Below are 26,405 nucleotides of genomic sequence, written 5' to 3' on the forward strand. Positions count from 1 at the left end.
GCCCCGCCCCGCCCCGCCCCACGGAGCTCCACGCGGTGGCCGGAGCCCTGGCTGGCTCAGTAGCCTCACGCGGGGGCGCTGCAGCCGGGTCTCGCGGAGGTCGAGCAGAGGCCTTGAGGCAGGTAAATTCTGTTCTTGCCGCGGGGTTGGGCGGCCGGGCGCCGGGCGGGGCTCACGAGGCTCGCTGCTTCCGGCCGGACAGCGGGCCAGGGCTCGGGCTTCCGGCGGCGGCGGCGAGTGGGAGCAGGCGAGGGCGGGTGTTGTGTGGCTTTTGCTCCCGGCCCTTCTGAGCACTGCAGCTCTGCCGGCCTCGATGCCGCGTTCCTTAACCGTTAACCCCCAGCGCAGGCTTCCTCCCGGTCACTGCAGGGTCACCGAGCTTGTTCACCGTCGAGTCTGGGCCGCACCCCGGACCTGCCGCCTCAGTAGGCGTTTTTCAACAAGCTTTCCTGGCATTTGTGCGCTCTCGCGCCTAAAAACCGCTCCAGGGTTCCTGCAGCACCAGCCGTCCTAGTTATCCGTCTCCTGAGGTCTGCAGGCGGAACGATCAGCCACATCTGGACAGCCACGCTCGGGCTGTCTCTGCGGTTTTTGAGCGCCGGTCGGTCTGAAAACTGCAGGCCGTCTTTACTCAAACGTTAAACACAGCTTGAAGTCCTCGCTCATAAGCTGTCAGAGAGGGCAGGCCTTAGAGATGGCCGCTACCGTGATCGCAGCGTTTCCCACGCTCCGGCCGTACTCTAGACACGACTGTGGAGAGGCATTTATCCCTCACCACCGCCCTATGTGCAGGGCTTTCGTACAGCCGCGCACCTGCAGCGCAGCGAAATTAGGCGACTTCTCCCAAGTCACGCAGAGCTGGGATTTAAACCCAGGTGAGCGCACCTGGTGCTCAAAGATCTCTAATATCACAGACGACGGTAGCTCCAGGGCGGCTGCTCAACTTGATTAAATTATTAGGGAAATATTCTGTTTTAAACATTTGTTGACATGACTCTTGCACATTGGCGATCCTAAATTTAAAAAAATTCAGGACCATCATCTTCGGATATATATATGGTGTATACACACACATATCTTTACTAAAAGGTTTTGTACCTTCAAGATAGTTTACCCGCAGGCCACCTATTTTTATAAATCTGTGGATGCTACTTAGATAAAATGTTAAGATTTATATATCAGTGTACACAAAGTTTAGACTCATAATATCTCGGTTTGAATCTTCACTGCTGTTTTGTGAGTTTGGGCAAGCTTTTGTTAAAGAAGGTCCTTTACCCTTAGTTTCCTCATCTGGAAGATAGGCATTTTTCTGAGAATTAATGAATTCGTATATGCAAAGAGTCCAAGCACTTGGCACTCACTGAAGGATAGCTAGTTTTATCTGTTATTATTCTGCCATCCAAAGCAATATAAAACTAAGGCATTTCTCTTCTCTGAACCTAAAAGCAAGGGTGTCACCCTGGAGCTATGCATTCTGATAACGTGTAGGCCAAGTCCCCAGACTCAGTAAAAGCAACTTTGTGCTTTTGTGCTCAAGAAGAATAACAAATTCCTTTAATTTCATGTTTCTTTTGACCCACTGCCTTCTAGAAACTTAAGTTATGCTTTTTAAAAATTCAACCTGAATAGATTCCCTATGCTGGAATGGTATCTAATAGAGACAGAGGATCCATTTAGCTAATTTGTAATTTTATGTGGTGTTAGCACCTTTAGAAACCTAATTTTAGGCACAGGCCAAAAAATATTTCTTGAAGAGAACTGTGGAATAAAATGGCTCAACATTTCAGAAGGCAATTTTCTTCATCTGGCTCCCATACTGGGTAAGCCGTTTAATTTTTCACTTTCTTTTTATTCTGTTAAGATTCTACTATCTTGGGGACTTCCCTGGTAGCACAGTGGTTAAGAATCCGCCTGCCAATGCAGGGGACACGGGTTGGAGCCCTGGTCCAGGAACATCCCACATGCCGTGGAGCAACTAAGCCCGTGCGCCACAACTACTGAGCCTGCGCTCTAGAGCCTGAGAGCTGCAACTACTGAGCCCGCGCACCACAGCTAGTGAAGCCCGCGCGCCTAGAGCCTGTGCTACACAAGAGAAGCCACCGCAATGAGAAGCCCGTGCACCACAACAAAGAGTAGCCCCCGCTCGCCGCAACTAGAGAATGCCTGTGCGCAGCAACAAAGACCCAACACAGCCCTAAATAAATAAATAAATAAATAAATTTATAAAAAATAAAAATAAAAAAAAGATTCTACTATCTTAAAGTTGACTCAAAACAGAGGAAATGTGTGGGAGCATATGAATAGTGCATCAAACTAACAGTAATTAAGGTGAACACACTGACTTGTGTTGTTGTATGAATGGACAGTGATATTCACAATATTTAATTAAGAATAATATGGGTGTTAATTATAAATAGTCACCAGATCTCATAAATAAATAGAACCACTTATGATGCTTAGAGGGAACAATTATTTGAAGGATGAGGTAATACTTTCCTAAGCAAAATGCAAATGCAAAACTAATCATATTTCTCTGAAATCTTTATCGTTTAGCCCCAGCTTTCTCTGCTCATTTCTTATCGGCCCCTGCAAAGTTCCCTACAGTTTTCCTCAGTTGGGGGAAAACCCTGCAAAGACTTTATGTTCTAAGAGACTTAAACGAGGAAGGATAATGTTTGGTTCTCATGTATTTGGGAGTTGGGTAGAACTTAATTAACTTCTGAGGCTACTCCACATCTCATGTGTTTTGTTGCTTGCTTGATACTAGCATTTCTTTTCTAGTTTTTGCCTGGAAAAAAAAAAGTAAGAGAACTATTCATTTATTTCCTCCTGTAGTGGCAAGTCTTGAAATAAGCTGTACAAAACTTTCAAATAGTCCATTCATGATCTATGTACAGGCACATTCTCTGAGGATAGAAAGTACCATTTTATCCCTTTTCTTGGATTTTGGACCATTTGCTACATAAATATAAAGTAGGATACAACTTAAATATTGAAAAAAAGTAATTTTAAATATAAGACTAAATGTAATATATTGACAGACATTTAAGAAAATTTGTGTTTATTATCCCCTTGCTTTTCTTTGTAAATTTTCCCTATATACATTTATCCATGAATAATATATTTAGTTTTGCCCCTTTTTCCGTTTGATAAAAATGGAAGCATACTCTGAATTCTTAAAATTTTTTTCATTTAAAGTTACATTTTTGAAATTAATCCAACTTAATGTAGCCATATATTTTTCACTGCTAAACAGCATTGCATTGAATGAGTATAAAAATTATCCATTCTACTGTTGATGGATTTTGAGTTGTTTCCTGTCTTTTGCTGTTATAACCATTCTTGTTCATGTCTCCTGGTGTACCTGTGCACACTTCTCTGGAATATACCTGAAGTGGGTCGTGAATATACTGGGTCGTGAATATGTTCAGCTTTACTAGGTAACGCCAGACTGTCTTAACTCTAATTTATGTCATCACTGTATCAGTTGCTCCATATCCTCACCAATACTTGTTATATTTTTTTGCCAGTCTGTTGGATAGAAAATAGTATCCAATTTTGACTTTGCTTTACATTTCTTTTGCATTTTCCTACAAATGAGGTTGAGCATCTTTACATGTGATTACTAGCCATTCAAATTTCCTCATCTGTGAAATATTTTTTCTTGTCTTTTGCCTATTTTTGTAATGGCTATTTGTTATTTTCTTGTTTATAGGAGTTCTTCATATATTCTGAATCTTAGTCCTTTGTCAGTTATATGTGTTTCATATTCCATATTTTTCTTTTTCTTTAGCCAATTTCCCCCTCTCCTCTTTTCATCTGTCTGTTCCCATTTTTCTTATCATTGTTGCCCCTCTGTCTGTTCTGTCACAAAATGTGATAAAGGCTGCACATCCAACAGTGTGGAGTAAATGTTACCACCTGAGTAATTTGTGTACTTTGGGTACCTGCCAAAATCAAGTAAAACCAGGTAACCATTTAGAGATGTTGTAATACAGCCTCTGGTCAGCCATGGCTAACCCAGAAAATCGAAATGTTGGATGTACTTCAAGAATTGTATTAGATCTTATTCCCTATTGACACTCCCACTCCAAGTTATTCTGTTGAATTCTGTAATTTGAAAACTCCCAAATTTATATCTTTAGTGATTCTCAATGCTAGTCTCATATATCTGACTTTGGACTTGATACCTCCCTGGATGTCTTTTAAGTACCTCAAACTCACTATGTGCAGTATGTAACTAGTTCCTGATTTTTCCATTCCTGCAAAATATCATTCCTTTCTCAGTCTTCCCATTCACAGTCACAGACCATGTAGTTGCACAAACCTAAAACCTGGGAGCTACCCTTTATTTCTTTTCTGTTGCTCCTTCACTCTAGTTCATGAGCCCAGCCTCTTGTGCCTCACTCAGTTTTCTTACTGGGGCTTTGAATTCAATGTATAAAGGAAAGCATTACACAAATCAGGTTTAGGAAATAACAGAGATGTCAAATTTGTACACTGAAGTTTGCATTGTTAACCCTTGCTCCAGTTATTCGGAGATAAAGGAAAAAGCACAACCCTTTGAGTGGCCTCAATTTTTGTGATTTTTATTGCATTACATGCAAAGATTCAAAATATACTCTTGCCTAGGGGAGAAAGCTCTTTGTCAATCCTAAGATACGTGGTTCTTTACACTTTTTGAAAGTTATGGACCACTACAATCTCTCTCCTGAGATAGGGAGAAAAAGCAGGAATGTTTCCAGAAACTTTGGGATAGCAACCCTAATGAAAAGAGGATAGGAATAATACGCCAGATTTAGAATTAGAAGTGGAGAAAGAACAAATATAGAAATTCTTGGCAAAACATGATATATAGTTTTATTTAGAAACTATCATAGGAAAAAACCTTAAATACCCTCATACGGGAGGCCCTTGGGAAAATCCTCTACATGGGGCCTTAAATGCCTGACAATGATATATCTTGATGTTTCTTTCTTATGGAATTAACAGACTATGGCTGTGTTCTTAAAGTACACAGAAGTCTCTTTGAAGGGTTGCTTTCAAAGAAATAGGCTGAATATCTGTGCTAAGAAAAAAATATATTTAGAATACCTACAAATTCTCTAAAATTTATATACTTCTATAAATTAATTGAGGAGAAAGTCATATTTTTGAATGCCCAAAGAAGACAGAAGAAAGTAATGACATTTTCTGTGTGAGTTAAGAAAATGGAAGACATCCATTCACACTTATCCCCTTCCACTAGAATACAGTTATCTGGTTGATCTATAAGAGCTGGCTTGCCCACTCCAGGCAAAACCAAGTGAGCCACGTCAACCAAGGGGTCCAACACTATTCAGACTATTGAAAAACCCTACCTTCAGCAGAAGCTGAAAACAACATGGATAATAGGCAGATGTTGTTTACCACTGAATTTGAGAGGGAATAAAAGGATAGTGATACTTTAGTGTCTGTATCTTAGGAGTTCTGAAATATCTGTCTAATGCAATGAAGTGAATCAAGTACTAGTCCAGCCTCAAAGTAGGCAGTCCTCCCTAATTTTGGCAAGTTTTAAGAGCTCTAGCTGACAATCATGACTAACTATTATCCAGTATTTTTTTTTTATTTTATATAGCTACAAAAAAAGTACCTCCATCAGTCTCAGAGAAATAAGTCTTCCCTTATGATATGATTATCTCTGTGAGTTAAGTGTAGTGGAACTAGTGAAGACCACCTGTCATTTTTTTCCTTTTTTTGTTTGTGGTTTGTTGTTGTTCAACTAGCATGGATCCTGACGGCTCTGAGCAAGATCCTGAAATGAAGAAATATTCTTCTGTCTATGTTGGCAGAGAAGAAGATATTAAAAAATCTGAAAGAATGACAGCTGTTGTCCATGATAGAGAAGTGGTCATTTTCTACCACAGAGGAGAATATCATGCTATGGATATTCGCTGTTACCGTAAGATTTTATTTTTCATTTGTAAACCTTGTATTTGTTTACTATCCACGAAACTTCAAAATTTCATTTTTTTTTTTTAGTGACTAGATGTAATATTCAATTCCTTTGCAGACTCAGGAGGACCTTTACATTTAGGAGAAATAGAGGTATGTAAAATTAAATCTATTCTCAACAAACTCAAATGTTTCCCATTTATATTCTTACTATATTTACAGTCTCTATTCAAAAATAATTTATATTTGGGTTTGAACTATATTTTAATGCTTTGAGTACAATTACCAATATTCTAGGAATTCACAACACTACAATGTAAAGAAAACCATTTTACAGGTAAATATGAAAAATATGCCTGTCTTCTGACCTAGCAAATATACTCTAAGAGATCTACCCTGCATATTATCGCACAAATGTTTAATTATATATACACTTACCTATATATATACTAAAGTATATATGTATATATACACTAAAGTATATATATATATACACACACACACACACATATATAGGAGAGGTTCAGTGTAGCGAAAAGTTGAAGGAAATCTAAATGTTTTAACAATAGGAAACAGTTTAAATTATGAATAGCCATGCTATGGAATAGTATACAACCATTAAATTAATGAGGCATGGATTGTCAACAATATATTTTTGAGTGAAAAAAGCAAGTCGTAGAATAGTAGGTCTAATGAGATCCCATTTTTTAAAAATAAAAAATAACATTCACTTTTTACTTTATACACTTCTACATAGTTTGAATTTTTCCAATGTGTATATATTACTTTTATAATTTAATAAAGATATAAAAATATATATTTTAAGAAAGAAGTAACACTGTGAAGGCTTAACTGAGGAAGGAATGGGGACATTGTCTTCACGTCCTTGCATTCTCAAACCAGCTGCCTAATTTCTTGTTTTCTACTTCATGAAACTTCTCTCTCTCCCCTTCTCCCTCTCCCCTCACTATCTCTATCTCTCTGACTGGTACAAAGTACATGCTTAAATTTAGTGTTCCACTCTCTCTACACTTCATATCTACCTAGTTCCACACCTGTCCTCATGTTAAAACATGTGTGTTTAAATTATGAATGAATTTATGAATTATGAAACCGTTGTTTGCTGACGGTTCTGGCAGGGGAGGGTGGTACAAAACAGCATTTCTGCACTTCTGGTGTAGAGATAAAATGTAAGCATCTGGATGATAGTGTGGAAGAATTTCCCTCAGTTTCAGACCATAATGACAGCTGTAAGACCTTGCTACTCAAAGTGTGGTCCATAGACCAGCAACACTGGTGACACCTGGGAGTGTCTTAAAAATGCAGAATATTGTGCCCTGCTCTTGGACTATGGAACTTAAACAAGAGCTGCCTTTAAACAAGATCCAGGTGATTCCCATGCTTTTTAAAATTTTAGAAGCACTGCTTTAAGACAGTTAAAAGTTGGGAATTAACTACTTTGGGTCATAAATTGCTCTTCAGTTAACATATGCACTTATGCCTTTAGTAACCTCTCTTGAAATTATATCTGAAGCTTACCATTCTTCCACCAGCTAGTGAAAATTCATTTAGAAGCACTTGAAGCCCTTGCCCCATTTCTGTCAAGAAAGTGACATTAATATCCAACAGATAACAACACACTGCAGTCACATGGTGTAGTTGCCTGAGCTAGTTATCTTCTGATAGAGCTCTAAGAAACTGGGTTTCTTATCAACTGCAAAAGGAACTTGATGACTGCTAAGATTAGATTCTGCCTTATGCTGAATAATTGGTAAATGGCAGGTAAAAAGAGAAGCCTGTTTTTTAACCTGGTTCTTCTGCAATAGATTCTGTTCTGAGCCTGAGGTTTATTGTCAACATTGGAAATGTCATATTATAAAATCAATTATTTCTTTCCCCAGGAATTTGATGGACGACCATGTATAGTTTGCCCCTGGCATAAATACAAAATTACTTTGGCCACAGGAGAAGGACTGTATCAGTCTATAAACCCTAAAGATCCATCAGCAAAACCCAAGTGGTGCTCCAAAGGAATAAAGCAAAGGATTCACACAGTGACAGTGGACAATGGGAATATTTATGTGACTCTTTCTAATGAGCCTTTTAAGTGTGACTCTGATTTTTATGCCACTGGAGTCTTCAAAGTAATTCAGAGTTCTTTCTGATAAAATTTTATGGCAATGAAAAATGTTGTGTATGTTTTGAAAGTATTTTTAGAATAACCTTGCTTCAATACCAAAGATGATTAACTTTTTCCAAAAGAGGCACATTTATTATCTTTAACAATCATATAAATGAAAGGTTCAAAAGCACATGTACTTAGTGTGATGTCAGGATCATCATCAGGATCTACAGAATACACTTCAGCCAATCCTCTGGATTGATTGGAACCTGAAGGTTATAGGTTTAGAATATGCATTTTAAGAAGGATGAAAATAATTTAGAATAACCAAAGTGAAGAAAGGTTAAAAAAATTAGATCTACTAAGAAAAATTTAGGGGGAAAATCCCGACTTGATATAGCAGACTTTATCATGGAAAAATTTTAATGTATACAAAGTAAACAGAATAATAAACCTCCACCACCCACCTTCAACAATTACCAGCTTTCTTCCATTCTTGTTTCATTGATGCATGTATTCATCACCTCCCCTACTGATCGTTATAATTTTTTTTAGGTAAAATTTAAACACACTGAAATGCTTAAATCTTAACTGTTCAGTTTTTCCAAATATATAGCAGACCATTTACACTTAAAAAATACCTCCCCAAATGGGATCAGTTTACATGCTGAATTTAAAAACAAGAAACTTAATTTGCCTGACATCAAAACCAAGTAAACTCTGGCTCCGTTTCTCTCCAGTCAAGGCAGTTTCAAAGTAAGGAAGCTACAGCTGCTCCCCAGCCATACGAGATGTGAAAGTTTCAGCGAGCCAAGGTACTTTGAATGCCTATATGAAATTTTCAAATAAAGTTTTTTTAAATTTTATTTTTATAGAATTGTGTGCATGTATGTACAACTAAGTGTTTCATGTAAATGTTATAGAGAGAAGAGATATAGGGTGTTGTTTCTCAGAGTCTTCTGAGTTTATAGGCAGGGTTGATACTAAGTTGGTTCACCCTGCTTTTTCTATGCCAGTTATTTATGGCCAACGCTGTTCTGGTTGCGTCGTGCCCACACTGTACTATAAAACCCTGGGTACTGATCATCTAAAACTCAGCATCACATAGTAGAATATAAGAGTAGGTGGGACCAGAAAGAACTAGGATGAACAGATTATTAATTCAGAGTGAGAAAAGCTGTTTGTCAAAATTGGAGCTTAGTTTCAAACCACAGTAATCTTCTTAGTGACACAGGACTGAATTAAGGCTTAATATTCTAAGGGGCCCACCTGGATCCTTTCCTTTGGTTATTGTTAAAATAAGTGAATAAAGTATGTATCATTAAGGCTGTGCTTACAGAGCCCTTTGCTACATATTATTACATTTTTTTTTCTGATGTATTGCTACATGCTACCCATATTCCAACACTTGCTATTCATTAGACTACTAATGAGCCAGGGCTGGGCTTTTTATAAATACTATTTTTGGCAGCAGCTACTCATCAGGTACAGGAAATGTACCATCTCTGGGATGGGTACATCCCAGCCTATTATATCAGGTGCTAATCCTCCAGTGACTTAACATGTGTCCAGAATTTAAAATGCATGGAGGAAACCAAAGTACCTCCTGCAGGCAAATCCATGACCCTGGTTTGCAGGACCAATCACAGAAGCATTTTTTCTCAGGATCCAGTGGCAACAATAGTAATATGGCCTTGGCTTCTGGTTCTTAATTTGTTCCTCTAGCTGTGGAAATTAAAAATGTCATGTCATGTCTTGCTCTCATATACAGACCTCATCAGATTTGTAAACAATATTTTGTTTTATAAATTTACATCTATGAATTACAAGTTCTTCATAACTTTACAGATGAGTTTTAAAATAACTGATAATAGGCAGACTGCAACTATACAGCCTGTAGATAGAAAATATATATATCCTTTTATTATCTCTGAAAAAGATATGTAACATTTTAACAGGGAGGGTTTTTTCCCCTCCCAGATAAGTAATTGGAGAGATACTCTAAATGAGTCTTTAATAAAAACATAAATGTATTATAAACGTGCCCATATTATAAACCATAGCATAGAGTCTAACACACCAAATGGTACATTTTCTGGTTCATCAAAAAATATCCATAGTCATATATACTACATCGATTCATTTTATCTTCTCTACCACATAAATACTTGAGAATGACGTTTTAGCAGTAGTCCCCTGACTGTTTTTTTTTTTCAAAGCAGAGCAGTCAGAATATGAAAACTAGTTTCCTAATTTTGTCAGATGAAATGTCATTAGATAACTCTTAAGCTCTGTTCAGTGATATTTAAGTTCAGATTTGCTCATTCATTCATTTCAGTTGACTGGTCAAACACAGAATGTAAAACCTGGATCTTATTACTCAACTTATTAGCAGGAAGTTTGGGGCGATCTGAAATATTCTCCAGCTTCTCCTGTAATGACCTGTAAGGTTTTGCTTTGACGTCACCTTCAGGAAACAGAGGCTCAGAAAGCACAGGCTCAGAAAAGGCTTTTAAGGCTTTTCTAAGATTTTCACTCTCCTCTCTGTTTTGCCTTATGGATTCTTCTTCTTGGAAAATTTTCATTACCTTCTCCAGCACAGCATTAACACAGACTGTATAATAATAAAAAAAATGTTAAGTAAGGTTTCTTTTTAAGCTACTAAACTTACAGATAAAAATCTAATAAAACATTTAACATAAAGTCATTAATCTGTATATTCTAAGGAAGAAGCACGTTTGGGACTTCCCTGGTGGTCCAGAGGTTAAGACTCTGTGCTCCCAATGCAGGGGGCCCAGGTTCCATTCCTAGTCAAGGAAGTAGATCCTGCATGCTGCAACTAAAGATCCCACATGCAACGAAGATCCTGAATGCTGCACCTAAAACCTGGCACACCCAAATAAATAAAAATTAAAAAAAAAAACTAAGCACTTTCTTCCAGGTACCACTGGCACATGATAAACATGAGGAGATTGATTCCTTATTATAAATATACCATAATCTAGAAAGAAAATTAAAACATAGTATGCTTTAATAAAGACATGCTTTATATTTTCCCCAATTCATTAGATGTTTTACATCTTTATTCTCTGATTTAATTAAATGAAACATTTCTGAAACATTTTCTGAGAGATGGAATTTGTCCTCAAACATGTTAATATCTCAAAGTAGGTTTTTGTTTTTACTTTTTTTCCCCTAGACTTTGCTTATACCAATTGTGTGCAATTGGAAGGGCATAAACATTTTGGTAAGAATTTAGTGAGTTAATGGATCAGTGATTTATAAGCAAACTTGTGATCCACTTTCCCTCAAAAAATGCCATTCAGTACTTAGTGTGTCAAAACAAAGCACATAGAGAAAAATAACTTCAAAAATTGAGAGTCACTAAGAGCTGTCTGTTAAACCTATAAGTTTACTGATGAAGATGATGATGCCAAGTATTTAAGGCAAGCAACAAGAATAATAAAATCTATAAAATATGAAAACACCTAAACTAGCTTATTTTACCAAAGAGATGCCTCCCAGGTGACATAATAGGCTATAAATGCTTAGAAGGTTTTTCTGAAGAGGGTAACAGAGAAAGAATTCAGGGCCTTGGCTTGAACAGCCTCTTTTCTCCTGACCTCCTGCCTCCTCTTTTCTTGCCTGTCTCCCACTATAGAATGGGCAGACACCAGATGCTTTCCTTCACTTCCCTGTGTTACTGTATGGCAATATGACCCTGTTCTGGCCAACTAAAAAAAATGTCTGCTGTGGAGGAAGATAGGAAGGATTTTTGGAAGAGTTTTTCCTCCTTTCATGTAAAAAAGACTCTGTCTTTTGCCTCTACTATCTCCTCCCTCTTGCTTTGGACACTGATATGGATGTAAGGCCTGAGCATGAGGCAACAAACCTAAGGACCAAAAACAACAAACAGGAGAGCCAAAGAGAAAGATGGAAGGGCCCTGGGTTCATGATGACATTGTAGATCCACTGTACAAACCCGGGAACTGCCTAACTCCAGACTTCTAATTAAGAGAGAGATTTAAATGTCTGTCTTGATTAAGGTATTCTCAGGTATTTTTTGTTACTTGTATCTGAGTATACCCAAATCTAGAGCTATAAACCTTGAGGTCCATCACTTCCAGATGCAAACAGCTTTAGCCATTTATCACAAATATGATCATTTTCTATGTATGCCATGCTGTGAAAAAAGGTGGGGAAGCCCTATCCTATTTGATACATTTCTTCTTCCCTCACTTACAACATTTTATCTGTGCCCATTCTAACCAATTCTGTCCAAGTCTCAGAAAATGAAGGGTCTTGATCAAGGTCAGCATCTCTCTCTTTGCTTTTACCTATACTCTACCATTTTGTCTATCAATTATTCCCTGCTTCTTCAACCTCTCATTCTTGACTAGCTCCTCCCCTGCAACCTGTAACATGCTGAAATATCTTCTATCTTAAAATTTAAAAATTAAAAATCACTCTGGCTCTGTGTCCCTCTTGACTGCTACACACACTCTTTTCTTCATCAAACCGGGGCCTACATTCATGATTTCCATTTTATCATCTCCTCTTCACTCTTCCTGCTTATTTCTGTCTTCCTTATCCCATCACACCACTGAAATAGTTCTCAAGATGGTTAATTCCAACATCTTTACTAATAGATCTAATGGACACTTTTCAGATCTTCATTTTACTGACTTTTTCTGCTTGTACGTGACACTTAACCACTCACAACTTCCTGAGTCTCTATTTCCTTGCCAGTGTTTCTCCTGATTCACTTCCTACTTTTCTAATTATTGGTCCTTTGTCTCCATGGATTTCTTCTTAGCTCACCTTAAATGTAAGCTGTTCTTCACATTTCTGTCGACTTTCTACTCTTTTCACTTGGCATGGTTCCACTCACGGGGCATTAACTTCCAACATATATGTTTTTTGCCTTCAAAACCGTAATTCTAGCCCTGACCTTTCCTACGTCTTGGATGCATACACGACCAATTATCAGAGGTCACCAAAAAACGGTTTCTATTACCTACTTAGAAAGTTTATAGCATGACAAATCATGTAGGATGATCTCAAAAGCCTTTGAAAAATTAGAGAAATTTTGGTTTTTAATCTAGTTTGTTTTAGTTTCACCATAGCTGTTTCATCCCACCCATTTTCTGCAGTGTATTTGCATCAATTCTGTATGAGATTCACATTTAAGATACTGAGCATTTCTCAAAAATTTAAAAGACTTGCAACATTTTTTATTTGATAAATTCAGAGTTTTTGAAACTGTAAATATGTTTAAAAAGTTCTTTTACTTCGTTTTTTTCAAGGATGTCTTGGCTATTCTTTACCATTTGCATTTCCCTATAAATTTTAGAATAAACTAGTCAATGTACACATATACACCTGCTCAGATTTTAATTGGGACTGCACTGAATCTATGGATTATGGGGAAAATTTAACCTTTATTATTGTGTGTTTCAATATGATAAAAAATATTAACAAATATGTAAAAGACCTCTAACAAAAAAAGCCATAAAAATTATTAAGAGAAATTAAAGAAGATCTAAATAAACAGAGGAATATACCATGTTCATAGATTGGAAAGAGAAATTCTACCAGTTATCAAGACTTATTGTAAAGCTCCTGTAAATAATACAGTGTTGAATTGGTGCAAGAAGACAAACAGATCAGCTGACTAGAACAGAGAGAATATAAACAGACCTACATACCTAAGAACATTTGATTTATTAAAAAAGAGGTGTTCTGGGCAATAGGAAAAGGGTTTTTTCTTACCCAATAAATTGAGTTGGATCAACTGGATACCAATGGAGGAAAAATTTTACCCTTACCTCATACCAATTCCAGATGTAATCTAAAAGTGAAAGGCAAAATAACAAAGCTCCTAGGATATATCAGAGGGAGTAGTTTCAGGACCTAGGATGTACGTCAAGATTCCCTAATTAAGACATAAAAAGCACTTAATGTAAAGATTAATAAATTGGACTACATTAAAATTAAGAACTTCTGTTTTAAAAGACACTGCTGAAAGTGAAAGGCCTAGTCACAAAATAAAAGAAATCTGCCCATATTCAACCAAAAAAGGGCTTGTTCTAGTAATATAGTTAAAAGTACAATTTGATAATAAAACGATGGACAACTCCAAGTAGGAAAATGAGAAGAGACTAACAGAAATTAACAAAAGAGGATATCCAAATGTCCAATTAATGTATAAAAGTATTCAATCTCATTAATCAAGAAAATGCAAATTAAAACCACAAGGTGATAGTACTACATACCTGCAAGTACAGCTATACTGGAAAAGATTGACAATACCAAGTGTCAGTGATGATACAGAGCAACTAGGATTAATAATCTGTCAGGATGAATTGTTAAAACCATTTTGGAAAACTTTGGCAATATCTACTAGAGATGAACATATGCAAATTCTACAATCCAGCAATTTCACCAAAACACATGTACAAGAATATTCATAGCAACCTTATTCACAATAGCCAAAGTTGTAAATAACCTAAATATTCAAAAATAGAATGGATAAATAGCTATATATTCAATCAATGGAATACTACACAGCAATGACAACAAACTACTGTTATAGGCAACAAATCTCACAATGATAATGTTAAGCAAAACAAGACAAATACAAAAGAACATATAGTATACGATTTCATTTATATACAACTCAAACAAAACTGACTATGGTATTAGAAGTCAAAATAATGATTGCCTTTACAGAAGAGGTTAGTGGGACTTCCCTGGTGGTGCAGTGGTTGAAAATCCGCCTGCCAATGCAGGGGACATGGGTTTGAGCCCTGGTCCGGGAAGATCCCACATGCCATGGAGCAACTAAGCCCGTGCGCCACAACTACTGAGCCTGCACTCTAGAGCCCGTGAGCCACAACTACTGAGCCTGCGTGCTGCAACTACTGAAGCCTGCGTGCCTAGAGCCCGTGCTCCACAACAAGAGAAGCCACCACAATGAGAAGCCTGCACACCACAACGAAGAGTAGCCCCTGCTCACCGCAACTAGAGAAAGCCTGCACGCAGCAACAAAGACCCAACACAGCCAAAAATAAATAAATAAAATTAATTAATTAAAAAAAAAAAAGAGGTTAGTGATTGTGAGGGGCAAGAAAGAGTCTTCTAACATGATGGTATAATGTTGCGTTTCTTGACCTGTGTGATACATAGATTAATAAATTTTCTGATAATTCATCAAGGTGTGTACTTTTCTCTTTGTATGTTATACATTTTTTAAAAAATTAAAGATAAGTATAAATGGCAGTGGATTAAAAGAAAATAACCCTTATAATTTATAAAATTCTTTATATTTTTGTCATGCTCTTTAATGAACACTTCTGGAATTCAAAAGACAGAATACTGAACTTTAACCAACCATGGCACAATGGCTGAAACAAAACAACTGTAGCTAAATGAAAGCAAAACCAAAATGTTTTGAGCAAATAGTAATAAGTTTTATAAAAATAAAATAATTTTAGTTATTTAAGCAACTTAGTTTTTGGTGGATTGACTTGGCTCCTTAGAAATGTAATTTTTTAATGTAAAATTATTCTGTGTAACAAGAGAATTTAAATACCTTGGTTTATGAATGGACTATACAGTACATCTTTACATAAAATAAGTATATTTATTTCTAGATTCTAATAATCTTTTTAACTTACCAAATAAATGAGTGCTGCATATGAAGCATACATTATGCTAGTTAAAGCAGTCTTTGCTGGGAAAGAAATGATTTCAAAGAAAGATCCCTTTCTGACCTGAAAAAACGAAAGAGTTTTCTTATTAAAACAAAAAATTTTCAATGTTACAATGTTAAATTTTACAATGTTATTGTAAAATGAGAATTCAAATATTTATAAAGTCATCTACTTTAGATCTGAGTTTTCTCACATCCTGAAAATATATTGTTTTTCTCCTTTACAAAAAGATACTTTCTTTTGCTAATTTAAATCTATGACAAATCTATAAAAATTCTTGCATTTCCAAAATCTGAATTACTTTAACTTTCTTACATTTACCAAGTGTGCTCACTAGGGGGTGCCGCTGTGCCTGTTAGAAAAGCAGTCTTTGTCCAAATTAATGTAGTCATCCTTTACTAAATTCTTCACCTCTTCAATTAAGCAAACAGCAATCAAAATACCAAGCATTTCCTGGAGATTAATGACCTGCTTGGAAATTTTAATCATGAGACTGCTGAAGGCCAGGCATTAACCTTAGATGATCATTAAGCTTCAGGAAATACTCTGTGCTCATATTCAGCATGCTTTTTGAAATGTAGATGTTTACACCAATAAAGAATTTGTCTCTCAGATGTTTCTACCTTCTAGAAGGTGTCCCTGCCTCAACATAACAGTATAATATATTCAGTTTAAGGGACCAGTATAATATATTCAGATTAAGGGACCCATACTCTCTTACAGGCTACCTCTGTTGCCTTGAGCTATAAGGATATGAAATGATGACATTAGGAAAAACATTCCCTTCCCATTCAGCAGTGAAGTGGCAGTTAGCCATGCTCCTCTGAAGTAAAAGCCAAGCCACTCAGAGGCTTCAGTAACTCCCAAAAGGTACAGGCTGTATCCTAAAATCATGTAAATGCACAGTAAAAATGCACACCAATTAGAAAGAAGAGTATGTATGTGTTCATTAAAAAGTTATTTATAACATTGAAAAACTGAAATAATGATAGCAGAATGGCTCAGTAAATGATGCTATATCCACCCAACGGTATATTGCAGGCTTTTAAAAGGTGCTTCTGAAGAATGTGTGATAATATTTTATTGAACAGACATTTACATGGCACTGTGTACCAGGTCCTGTTCTAAGTGCTTGTTGTTGTACTATACTCAGTTTTTGCTTACTGCTGCCACTACTGATGAACAACAAAACTGCCCATCACAATTTCCCTTCTTCCCTCAAGTGATTTATGGAATGCTGAAGCCAAGAATACTATCTAGTCTAGTAGCTAAGAGATGGTGGGGTAAGGAGGGAGGGGGAAGGGGAGTTTCCCCTTTTATTCTCTACCTTTCAGGCCATACCAACTCCTACACATAGGCATAGGTGGGGGCAGTTTTAGCCCACTCTCTCCATAAGTCAGTCTGGAAAATTTCCCAGAGTTCCTGGCTTCTGGAAAGAGTTTCCATGAAATGAAGCAGCTGCTGCTCTTTCCCTCTTGCTGAAAGAATCAAAATGATAGCATGACACTGAATCCCACTATTGGGCTATAAGGAGACAAACATATAAGTAGGAAGCAGAGGTTAGGAAGGAAATCAGATATACTCCAACAGAATGCCTCCTAGTAGAGTAAAAGGTTCATGAGTTTGTGAATATATGAATGTTTAAGTGGAAGGTCCATAGTCAATAATTGGTAGGCCACATACAATAAAAATAAAAGTGGTGTCTGCATGCAGGGAAAATTACTCTCTGTTTCCGTTTCACTGCATCTTTCTTTTTCAGATTTTTGTCCTTCACCTAAAAGTAATTAAAATTGATTAGTTTCAAAATAAATATGTATTTTATATATGTTACGCTTCTCAACGATGAATCTGTATATTGCCTAAGGGTCACTTTTTCACCATTTTAATGCCTTTAATAAATACTTGCTATTCCTGTAATAAATCAGCCCTGTAGAAAATACATTTCCTCCAAAATTTATGTGGCTACTGGCTAAGTAGCCATTTTTCCATTTTATGACTCACTTGCAATACATGTTTTTCATATTATAAACCACACTGTTTCATTTTGGTTTGCTATGAGCAGGAATAGTGTATGGTAAAAACTGAGATAAACAGGAGAAATTTGGAAAATGGAAGGCTTCGTATAGATTGTCTTGGCCTATTGCAAAAATTTTTATCTTAACCTCATTGTTACATGAATTTTATTTGCATTTTAAGTTAGAAGTATCTTGATATCAATATTATACCCATAGGGCTTCCCTGGTGGCGCAGTGGTTGAGAATCTGCCTGCCAATGCAGGGACACGGGTTCGAGCCCTGGTCTGGGAAGATCCCACATGCCGCGGAGCAACTAGGCCCGTGAGCCACAATTACTGAGCCTGCGCATCTGGAGCCTGTGCTCCGCAACAAGAGGCGCCACGATAATGAGAGGCCCGCGCACCGCGATGAAGAGTGGCCCCCACTTGCCACAACTAGAGAAAGCCCTTGCACAGAAACGAAGACCCAACACAGCTGTAAATAATAAATAAATAAATAAAATAAAATAAAAGACAAAACTGTAGTTCCCAGAAGCTCTCATTATAAAAAAAATATATATTATACCCATATATTTCTTTTTTGAATTTGTTAATATTAACATATAAGATACATGGATATTTCAATCTTTAACTAAATTTCTCCCACATTATTTCATGCTCCACTTCTCCCACATAATTCTGACTGCCTTGTCTCATAAAAGAAATATCTATATTCATCTTATTTTCACTAATAATGAGATAAATCACAAAAAAGCAAACTATAAGCTGTTTAGAAAATAGAGACCCACTTACAGATAACCTGCAAGTTGGAGAATTACCAGGTCCAACTTAATTTATGTTGTCCAAAACCATCTTGATGAGAGATATCAAGGGAGTTATAGGGGAAAAAACTCTAACAGTGATTCACAAATAAGTGTTGGAAGAAGCACTGACTGGTTTTATAGGTTCAGAAAATAGTGTTTCCTATAGGTTTGGGAAAGCTACATGATCATGTCTTTGCTTAGCAACCCACAATACTTGTGAAGACAGGAAAGACTCCTAGCAGTCCACAGAAAAGAAAGCTATCTGACTTTATTTATCCCAGTATTAACATCCTGTGGAGCATTGTTCTTGAATGAGCTCTTAATCAGGTGGTCCTATAAAAGCTCAAATGTCCCAACCTCTTGGCCAACCTGCAAAAGTATGTCTTCAAGATTCCAAGACTTCTACTTTCTAGGAATTGTCTTTTTTTCCCAGGTCTTGAATTATACCACCCAAGATAGCCTCATGGCAAGCCCATCAAGGAGCTACAGAAGTTCCTGATATTTGTGAGGTTTACAGTTTAAACCCCAAACTGGAGTCTACCTTGGAGGGTGGGGGTGAGGAAGAAACTTTACTTAGATAAGCCTCTGACCTTCATCCTGAAGAAGGCAGCACAAGTTCACTGGGATCCACTTATGGCACACACACTTTTGAGGCTAAGAGTTTTCTTTACTTTGCCCATCTCTTGCCTATGCCACTCCACAGAGTCTGTACAAAGTAGAAATAGACATCTCTAATGCCACTATAAGGAAGATTCTATCACAGAAAGAGCTCCTGGTCCTGTGGCCCTGCGTTGGGCTGCCAAAGTCAACAACTATGTCTGGGAGCTGACGTGTCTTGGCTGAAGTCAGCATTCAAACCAATTATCTAGGTCACTGAAGCCTAAGCTGCAAGCTTCACTCAGCCAGGCAGCTTACAAGGCTAAGCAGATGCAGCATTCTGTAAGTACTGCTGCTGGGGATATTAAAAATCACCAGGAACTTCTCAGTTTTCCGTTTCTAAGGCCCCTTGTAGAAGGAGCAGGTATACCACTATAATCTCAGCCCTGCAGAATGGGGAAAGGTTTGAGGAGCAACCTGACTCAGCACCCATATAGCCAGGTGCAAAGGAAGTCTCTTTTAACAAGATGGCCAGTTGGACAGCCCTGACCCCAACTCTCTGTGCTCATGTCACAGGCCACTGGAATCTCTTCAGGCCACTTATATTGGCTGGGTCTTTGGGTAGTTCATATTTGGCACAATATCATTAAATATGCTAAGATACACAGCACACACTCTACAGCTGAACATGCAACCAAAAAGGCCTGGATAGATTGTCAAGAGAGCTCCTGTGACAGCGTCTATACTCTTAATTATCTTGACGAGACCATCACTATATGCTTCATCTCAGACCACACCAAAAAGCTGAAACACTACCTAGTTATAGGCAGTGTCCTAATGACAACGCTCCTCTATTTCGAGTTCTTGAGGGAAGTAATCTGCCTGACTGGCATTCCAAGCTACATGATAGCCAGCAGAGTTTTGGTAGAACCATTTAAGGTAGAAATGCATCTTTCCATCATTCATCATCCTCAGATCAGTGATGAGACAGAGCACATGAAGAGGATCTTTGACACTTACCATCTGATAGGTTAACTAGGCCGCTTACCTTTCTAAAGTGATGCCCTCCATGCATCCACAAAGCATATCCCCTGGCATAGTAATTCCATATTTCACTTCTTATATTTCTACACACCACAAAGTTCCATCTTGATACAGGCAGCCTGACAATTTTTTTTTTTTTAATTTTTAAATTTTATTTATTTATTTTTGGCTGTGCTGGGTCTTTGTTACTGTGCGCGGGCTTTCTCTAGTTGCAGTGAGCGGGGGCTACTCTTTGTTGCGGTGCGCAGGCTTCTCATCGCGGTGGCTTCTCTTGTTGCAGAGCACGGACTCTAGATGCGCAGGCTTCAGTAGTTGTGGCATGCAAGCTCAGTAGTTGTGGCGCACGGGCTTTGTTGCTCCGCAGCATGTGGGATCTTCCAGGACCAGGGATTGAACCCATGTCCCCTGCATTGGCAGGCAGATTCTCAACCACTGCGCCACCAGGGAAGCCCCAGCCTGACAATTCTTGAAGTAATTCGTGCTGGAATCTACTCCAGGTAAGCTGTACTCTGTGCTATGCCATTTACCTCTCAGCACACTCTGGCACCATGGATACATTCCATTCACAGACCAATTCACTGACCGCCACCACACCTCATATATTACTCTGTTGTTCTTTTAATTCTCCAGGCCATTATCTTCACTATTCATACTTCTATTTCTTTCCTCACTGAGACTTTCCCATTTGAGCTATGTTGTTTTCTTCCTTGCTACAACTTAGGTTCCATTCAGTGGCAATCCTGAATCTCCACCCTAGCTAATACATATTACCCAAGAAAAGCTTCTTCCTCACTCCTAACCCTCAAGGACCCCAGAAGCTCTGACTTGGGACTGTTCCCACTTATCGCACTTCAGCCATATGGAACTACTTACATTTCCTACATAAGTCATGCTCTCTCTTGCCTCAGCTTCTTAATATACACTGTTCGCTTCCTTGAATGATTCTCCTACTTCTTCACTGGGCTAATTTCCCTTCCTTCAAGTCTCAGATCCAGTATTATCTTCTAGAAAGCCTACACTGATTACACTCTTAGGAATTATATGCTCCTTGTTGATGCTTCCATAGTACACTTTGCACACTTTAATCATGCACTCAGTACACTCTACTGACATTGCTTACTTGCCTATCATCCTTATAGTCCATGGGACATCTATGAATCCCTAGTACCTAAACTCTTGATTTTATATGTCAGGTTTTCAATAAAAATAATGTTTACCAAGTGAATGAAAAAGTAGAATTACACCTCATTTACTTCCAAAAAGAAATTTAACCATCTTATAACTTGTAAAAGATATTAAGAAGTAAAGCTGAAGGACATCTAGTTCCAGTAACGTGGCAGACTAGCTAGTGGGGAACCTCTCACACAAAAAAATCTAGAAATTCTATATAAAATCAAACTCCAAAAATTTAATACAAGACTGAGTTTACAAAAAGTGGAAGGAAGGAAGGAAGGAAAGAAAGAAGGAAGGGAGAGAGGGAGGGGAGAGGAAGGAAGGAAGAAGTCCTCCTATGCCAGGAAAGAAGAGGGAACTAAAAGCCAAGCAGTAAGTGTGTGAGATTATGTCCCAGGAACTCTGGGGTTGCTACTGGATCCTGAAATAATGGCTGGGGGCTTGAGTTTTAATAAAGATCCTGGAGATGAGACTTGGATGCGTATGAGGTGAGGATCAGGTCTTTGCAGAGCTGCAATCTCACTGAAAGGGGGACTAGAAAAACTGCACCCACCAATCCAAAAAGAAGGTGAGGAAGCTGGTCTCCACCAAGGACTGATACCTCCAGAGCACAAGCAAAATCCTCTAGAGGAACAGTTCTACCACCAAGACCAGAAGGGATTTCTTTTTTTTTTTTTAAGCATGGGTATCACCCAGCATTTTTTTAAAATTATTTATTTACTTATTTATGTATTTATGGCTGTGTTGGGTCTTCGTTTCTGTGCAAGGGCTTTCTATAGTTGCGGCAAGTGGGGGCCACTCTTCATCGCGGTGCGCGGGCCTCTCACTATCATGGCCTCTCTTGTTGCAGAGCACAGGCTCCAGACGCGCAGGCCCAGTAACTGTGGCTCACGGGCCCAGCTGCTCCGCGGCATGTGGGATCCTCCCAGACCAGGGCTTGAACCCGTGTCTCCTGCATTGGCAGGCAGATTCTCAACCACTGCACGAGCAGGGAAGCCCCTTTATTTTTTTTTTAATACTTATTGGAGAAAAACTTTAAATTAAAACAAAACAAAGGAATAATGAGGAGACACAATATAGATCACAATAGTCAGAAAGATTAGCATCCCCCCAAAGTCTCAAAGAATAATATTTCAAAAGACCATAAATAAGTATTTTTAAAATAGATTTTTAAAAAGAAATAAACCTATAAAAGGACACTTTGAAAGAAGTGGAAATTTGGGGGAAAACACCAAATAGAATTTCTAGAGATAATATAATGTTTGAAATTTAAAAGACATTTAATAAGTAAAAGAGCATATTAGATACAGCTGGAGAGAGCTGGTTAACTGGAAGACAGGTCAGAGGAAGTTATTCAGGATGTATCAAAAAGAGATAAAGAAAAGGAAAATAAGAAGAAGGTAAGTGGACATAAAGAATAAAATGAGAAGGTCCAAAGTATGTTTAGTAGGCATTCCAGAAGATGAGATTAGATAAAATGAGAAAGAGGCAATACTTGAAGAAATAATGGCTAAGAGTTTTCCAGAATTGAAATTATCCTCAAATTCAAAAATCACAAAGGCTCCCAAGAATATGTACCCATTCTAAAAAGCATTTTGACAACAGCTAATAAAATTGAAGATGTGTATCCCTCATGACCCAGCAATCCCCCTTGTAGATATATACCTGGAGAAATGTCTCATACATACGGACGAGGAGTCATTTAAAAGAGTGTTCAATGAAGCACTGTTTGTAATACAAAAATTTTGGAAACTATATTGTCCATCTGTTCAGTAACAGATAAACTGTGGATTATTTTTTCTTATAATGGAATACCACAAAGAAGTTAAAGTAATAAACCATAGAACCATAGCTATATATATCAAAAATGTTGAGTGAAAAAGGAAGTTTCAGAAGGGTAAGTACAGTATCATATCATTTATATAAATTTTAAATATGCATAGGATGATAGATGCATACAAATGTAGTTAAAATATAAAATATGCATGGAAATGCTTACATCAACTTCAGGATAATGATTACCTTTGGTAGAAAAAAAAAAGGAAGGGATCAGAGCATGGTTAATTATATTTCTTTTTATAAAACAGATATCTAAAGGCAATATGGCAAAATATTACTACCAGTTTAAATTTGGGTGGGACTTCTGATAAACTATTTTTTATATATTTTGAAATATTTTATTGATAAGATTTTAAAAATTAAAGCTAGCTCCTAAGACAATTAGAACAAGAGCAAAGGAGAAGATATTTCATAGGTGTTGATTCTGTATTGATGTCAAAAGAGACAGTATATGGACCCTGGACAAATCACTTAGTCCCTCAACCTGGTTCCTTCATCTCATTTCCTGGAATAAGTTATCACAAATGAGCTCTAAATTCACCTGTGGAAACTCACTGTCAGTCAAGGCAAAAGGCAAGCACATTGTGTTTTTTAGTTCTCATTACTGGATAGAAGGAAACAGATTCCACTGAAAAGGGAGATTATTTTCCTGCCACTGAATTTTCATGAGTATTGTGAGACAATTCTCCATAGATATCTCTCATTCCTGTACAGCAGCAGTCCCCAACCTTTTTGGCACCAGGAACTGGTTTCATGGAAGACAATTTTTCCACGGACCAGGGGTGGGGGCCGATGGTTTCGGGATGACTCAAGCACATTACATTTATTGTGTACTTTATTTCTATTATTATTACATTGTAATATATAATGAAATAATTATACAACTCACCACAATGCAGAATCAGTGGGAGCCCTGAGCTTGTTTTCACTTGCCACTCACTGATAGGGTTGTTTGTTTATTTTATTTTTGGCTGTGTTGGGTCTTCATTGCTGTGCTCGGGCTTTCTCTAGTTGTGGTGAGCGGGGGCTACTCTTCATTGCAGTGTGCAGGCTTCTCATTGTGGTGGCTTCTCTTGTTGCGGAGCACAGGCTTTCGGTGCGCAGGCTTCCGTAGTTGTGGCTCGCGGGCTTAGTTGCTCCGCGGCATGTGGGATCTTCCCGGACCAGGGGTCGAACCTGTGCCCCTGCATTGGCAGGCAGATTCTCAACCACTGCGCCACCAGGGAAGCCCCACTGACAGGATTTGATATGAGTCTACAAGCAATTGATTATGATCTCTGCACAGTCAAACCTCTCTGCTAATGATAACCTGTTATTTGCAGCCGCTCCCCAGCGCTAGCATCACCGCCTCAGCTCCACCTCAGATCATCAGGCATTAGATTCTCATAAGGAGCATGCAAGTTAAATCCCTCGCATGCGCCGTTCACAGCAGGGTTCACGCTCCTATGAGAATCTAATGCTGCCACTGATCTGACAGGAGGCAGAGCTCAGGCGGTAATGCGAGTGATGCGGAGGGGCTGCAAATACGGATGAGGCTTCGCTTGCTCACCCGCCGCTCCCCTCCTGCTCTGCAGCCCCGTTCCTAACTGGGTTGGGGACCCCCAGCCGTGCAGATTGGGCCTTCTGAGCAAAGGATATGGTTGAATAGCAAACAGCTTTGTAAGCTAGAGGAAGTATATTCCTTTGGAGGGATCTAGAGATGTACTTCCCAAGATATGTCACAGGGCACTAAAGATAAAACCTTCTCCTTACCCTCCAGAAACATTTGTTTCTCTCTCTCTCTCTCCCCCTCTCCCTCCCCCACCCCCTTCTCTCTCAGATGCTGGGCAGACGTGCCAGGATTCCTATAAAAAGATGAGTCTCCTGATTTCAAGGTTCCTCTCCTGCAATGTAACTTACTACATGCATAGGTAACATCTGGCTGTCACCACATTGCCCTGTGGGAACTGACACAAGATACTGCTCTGGCTGCTGCTTTTGCTTGTCTCTTCTGGCAGTGTGTGTGCCTATGTATTTCTATAACTGGCAGGCTAACTTGTTAGCTCATAAATAGTGTAAAATCTCGGCTCCTTCACAGTTTTAACTTAGCAAAGAGGAGAGAAAAGAAAGACTGTAAATAACAATAATGGACAGTGTCTTTAAACATAATTTCATAATAAATACAGAAATATTCTTCAAAGGATACTTCTTATATCAACTCTCTATAAAAACTATGGGTCTAACAATGCAAGGAAAGAAACAGCAAGGCAAAACATTAGATTCAGAAAGACATTTCATTGGGAATTTAAAATAATACAGTTCAGCTATGTTTCTTTTTGATGATCTAAAGATACAGGAATAAGCCTTATAGTGCTCAGAAATCCAATGGTTAACAAACAGAAACCATTTTTTACTTTCTCAAACATCAGGTATTATAAAGGAGCCTTTTATAAATGTTGTCTCAGGCAATTCATAATTGAAATATCTGATGATTTCCGGAAATGTCAAAATCTTTTATTAAAAAGAGATTCCTATATACTGAATATTTTGTTTATTTTAGCCACCCATCATCTATTTTCTCATCTTCTTAAAACAACACAGATTTTTGAGGATTCATCCTTTCCCCATTCTTAAGTCATGTTGTCTCGATGGGGCTCCAACCCCTACTCTAGAAATGAAGCAGGTAATCAAGTCCTAGGCCAATCAATGCACCCCCATTTCCCTGGTTAAGAGGTAAGCCATTCTCTAAGAGTGAACCTCAGGACTTGGCCAGGAATGCTGGGTCAAGGACTCATTCTTTTCTGCTGTAGTTGAACCTGGAAGGATGTAGCCTGGGAACAGTTGCAAATCATCTTGTGACCACGAGGGGAAAGTCAGTCTATGAATGGAGTCAACACAGAGAAAGCAGAGCCAAGAGATCAGTAAAAGAGAGAAACAGGATCCTGAAGGTATCATTTGAGTACCTATATCCAGCTATGCCTGAAACCTTCTCAACTCTGGATTGAGTACAAGAACTAATACATCTCCTTTCTGGCTTAACTCTCCCTTCAACAAAGGGATGCTTTGAGTAATGCCCAGACTGAAAAACCCAGAGTTTTGTGCCATAAAGTTCAGAAAAAAAGAAACTGGTCCTGAAAAACTTTGACAAAATATAATAGGGCCTCAATAAAACAACATAGAACACG

General features: G+C 38.1%; 2 protein-coding genes across 11 annotated transcripts in view; one reads left to right on the forward strand and one right to left on the reverse strand.

Moving 5' to 3' along the window:
* The first annotated feature begins 4 nt into the window (after positions 1-4).
* Positions 5-25,353, forward strand: RFESD (Rieske Fe-S domain containing). 10 transcript variants are annotated; one of them, XR_014240886.1, is made up of 6 exons: positions 13-122; positions 1,862-2,328; positions 5,832-5,941; positions 6,022-6,087; positions 8,797-8,871; positions 25,061-25,353. XR_014240886.1 is itself a non-coding variant. In XM_082378529.1 (6 exons), exons 3-6 carry the CDS (start codon positions 3,424-3,426, stop codon positions 8,097-8,099), a joined length of 492 nt encoding a protein of 163 aa, XP_082234655.1. In that variant the 5' UTR covers positions 13-122; positions 1,862-2,328; positions 3,396-3,423; the 3' UTR covers positions 8,100-8,122. The 10 variants fall into 10 exon arrangements, 6 of the variants coding, with proteins under 6 accessions (XP_082234657.1, XP_082234655.1, XP_082234658.1 ...); XR_014240887.1 differs by lacking the exons at positions 8,797-8,871; positions 25,061-25,353 and adding exons at positions 3,396-3,440; positions 7,836-7,950; XM_082378529.1 differs by lacking the exons at positions 8,797-8,871; positions 25,061-25,353 and adding exons at positions 3,396-3,440; positions 7,836-8,122 and having other exon boundaries at positions 5,766-5,941; positions 6,053-6,087.
* Positions 8,180-26,405, reverse strand: part of SPATA9 (spermatogenesis associated 9) — a 38,017-nt gene continuing 19,791 nt past the window's right edge. The window contains exons 4-5 of the mRNA XM_082378601.1: positions 15,732-15,831; positions 8,180-10,670 (exon numbers count right to left, since the gene is read on the reverse strand). Of these exons, the coding sequence (XP_082234727.1) occupies positions 10,378-10,670; positions 15,732-15,831 (393 nt within the window). The 3' untranslated portion in view covers positions 8,180-10,377. The remainder of the gene's footprint in view (positions 10,671-15,731; positions 15,832-26,405) is intronic.

This window comes from Balaenoptera borealis, assembly GCF_965194805.1.
Source record: "Balaenoptera borealis genome assembly, chromosome: 2".
NCBI lineage: Eukaryota > Metazoa > Chordata > Mammalia > Artiodactyla > Balaenopteridae > Balaenoptera > Balaenoptera borealis.

Excerpts from the sequence above, each read along its gene's own strand:
- RFESD (XM_082378529.1), top strand. Across the intron at positions 5,942-6,052 it reads TATGGATATTCGCTGTTACC|ACTCAGGAGGACCTTTACAT; the intron begins GTAAGATTTTAT and ends ATTCCTTTGCAG. Across the intron at positions 6,088-7,835 it reads TACATTTAGGAGAAATAGAG|GAATTTGATGGACGACCATG; the intron begins GTATGTAAAATT and ends TTCTTTCCCCAG.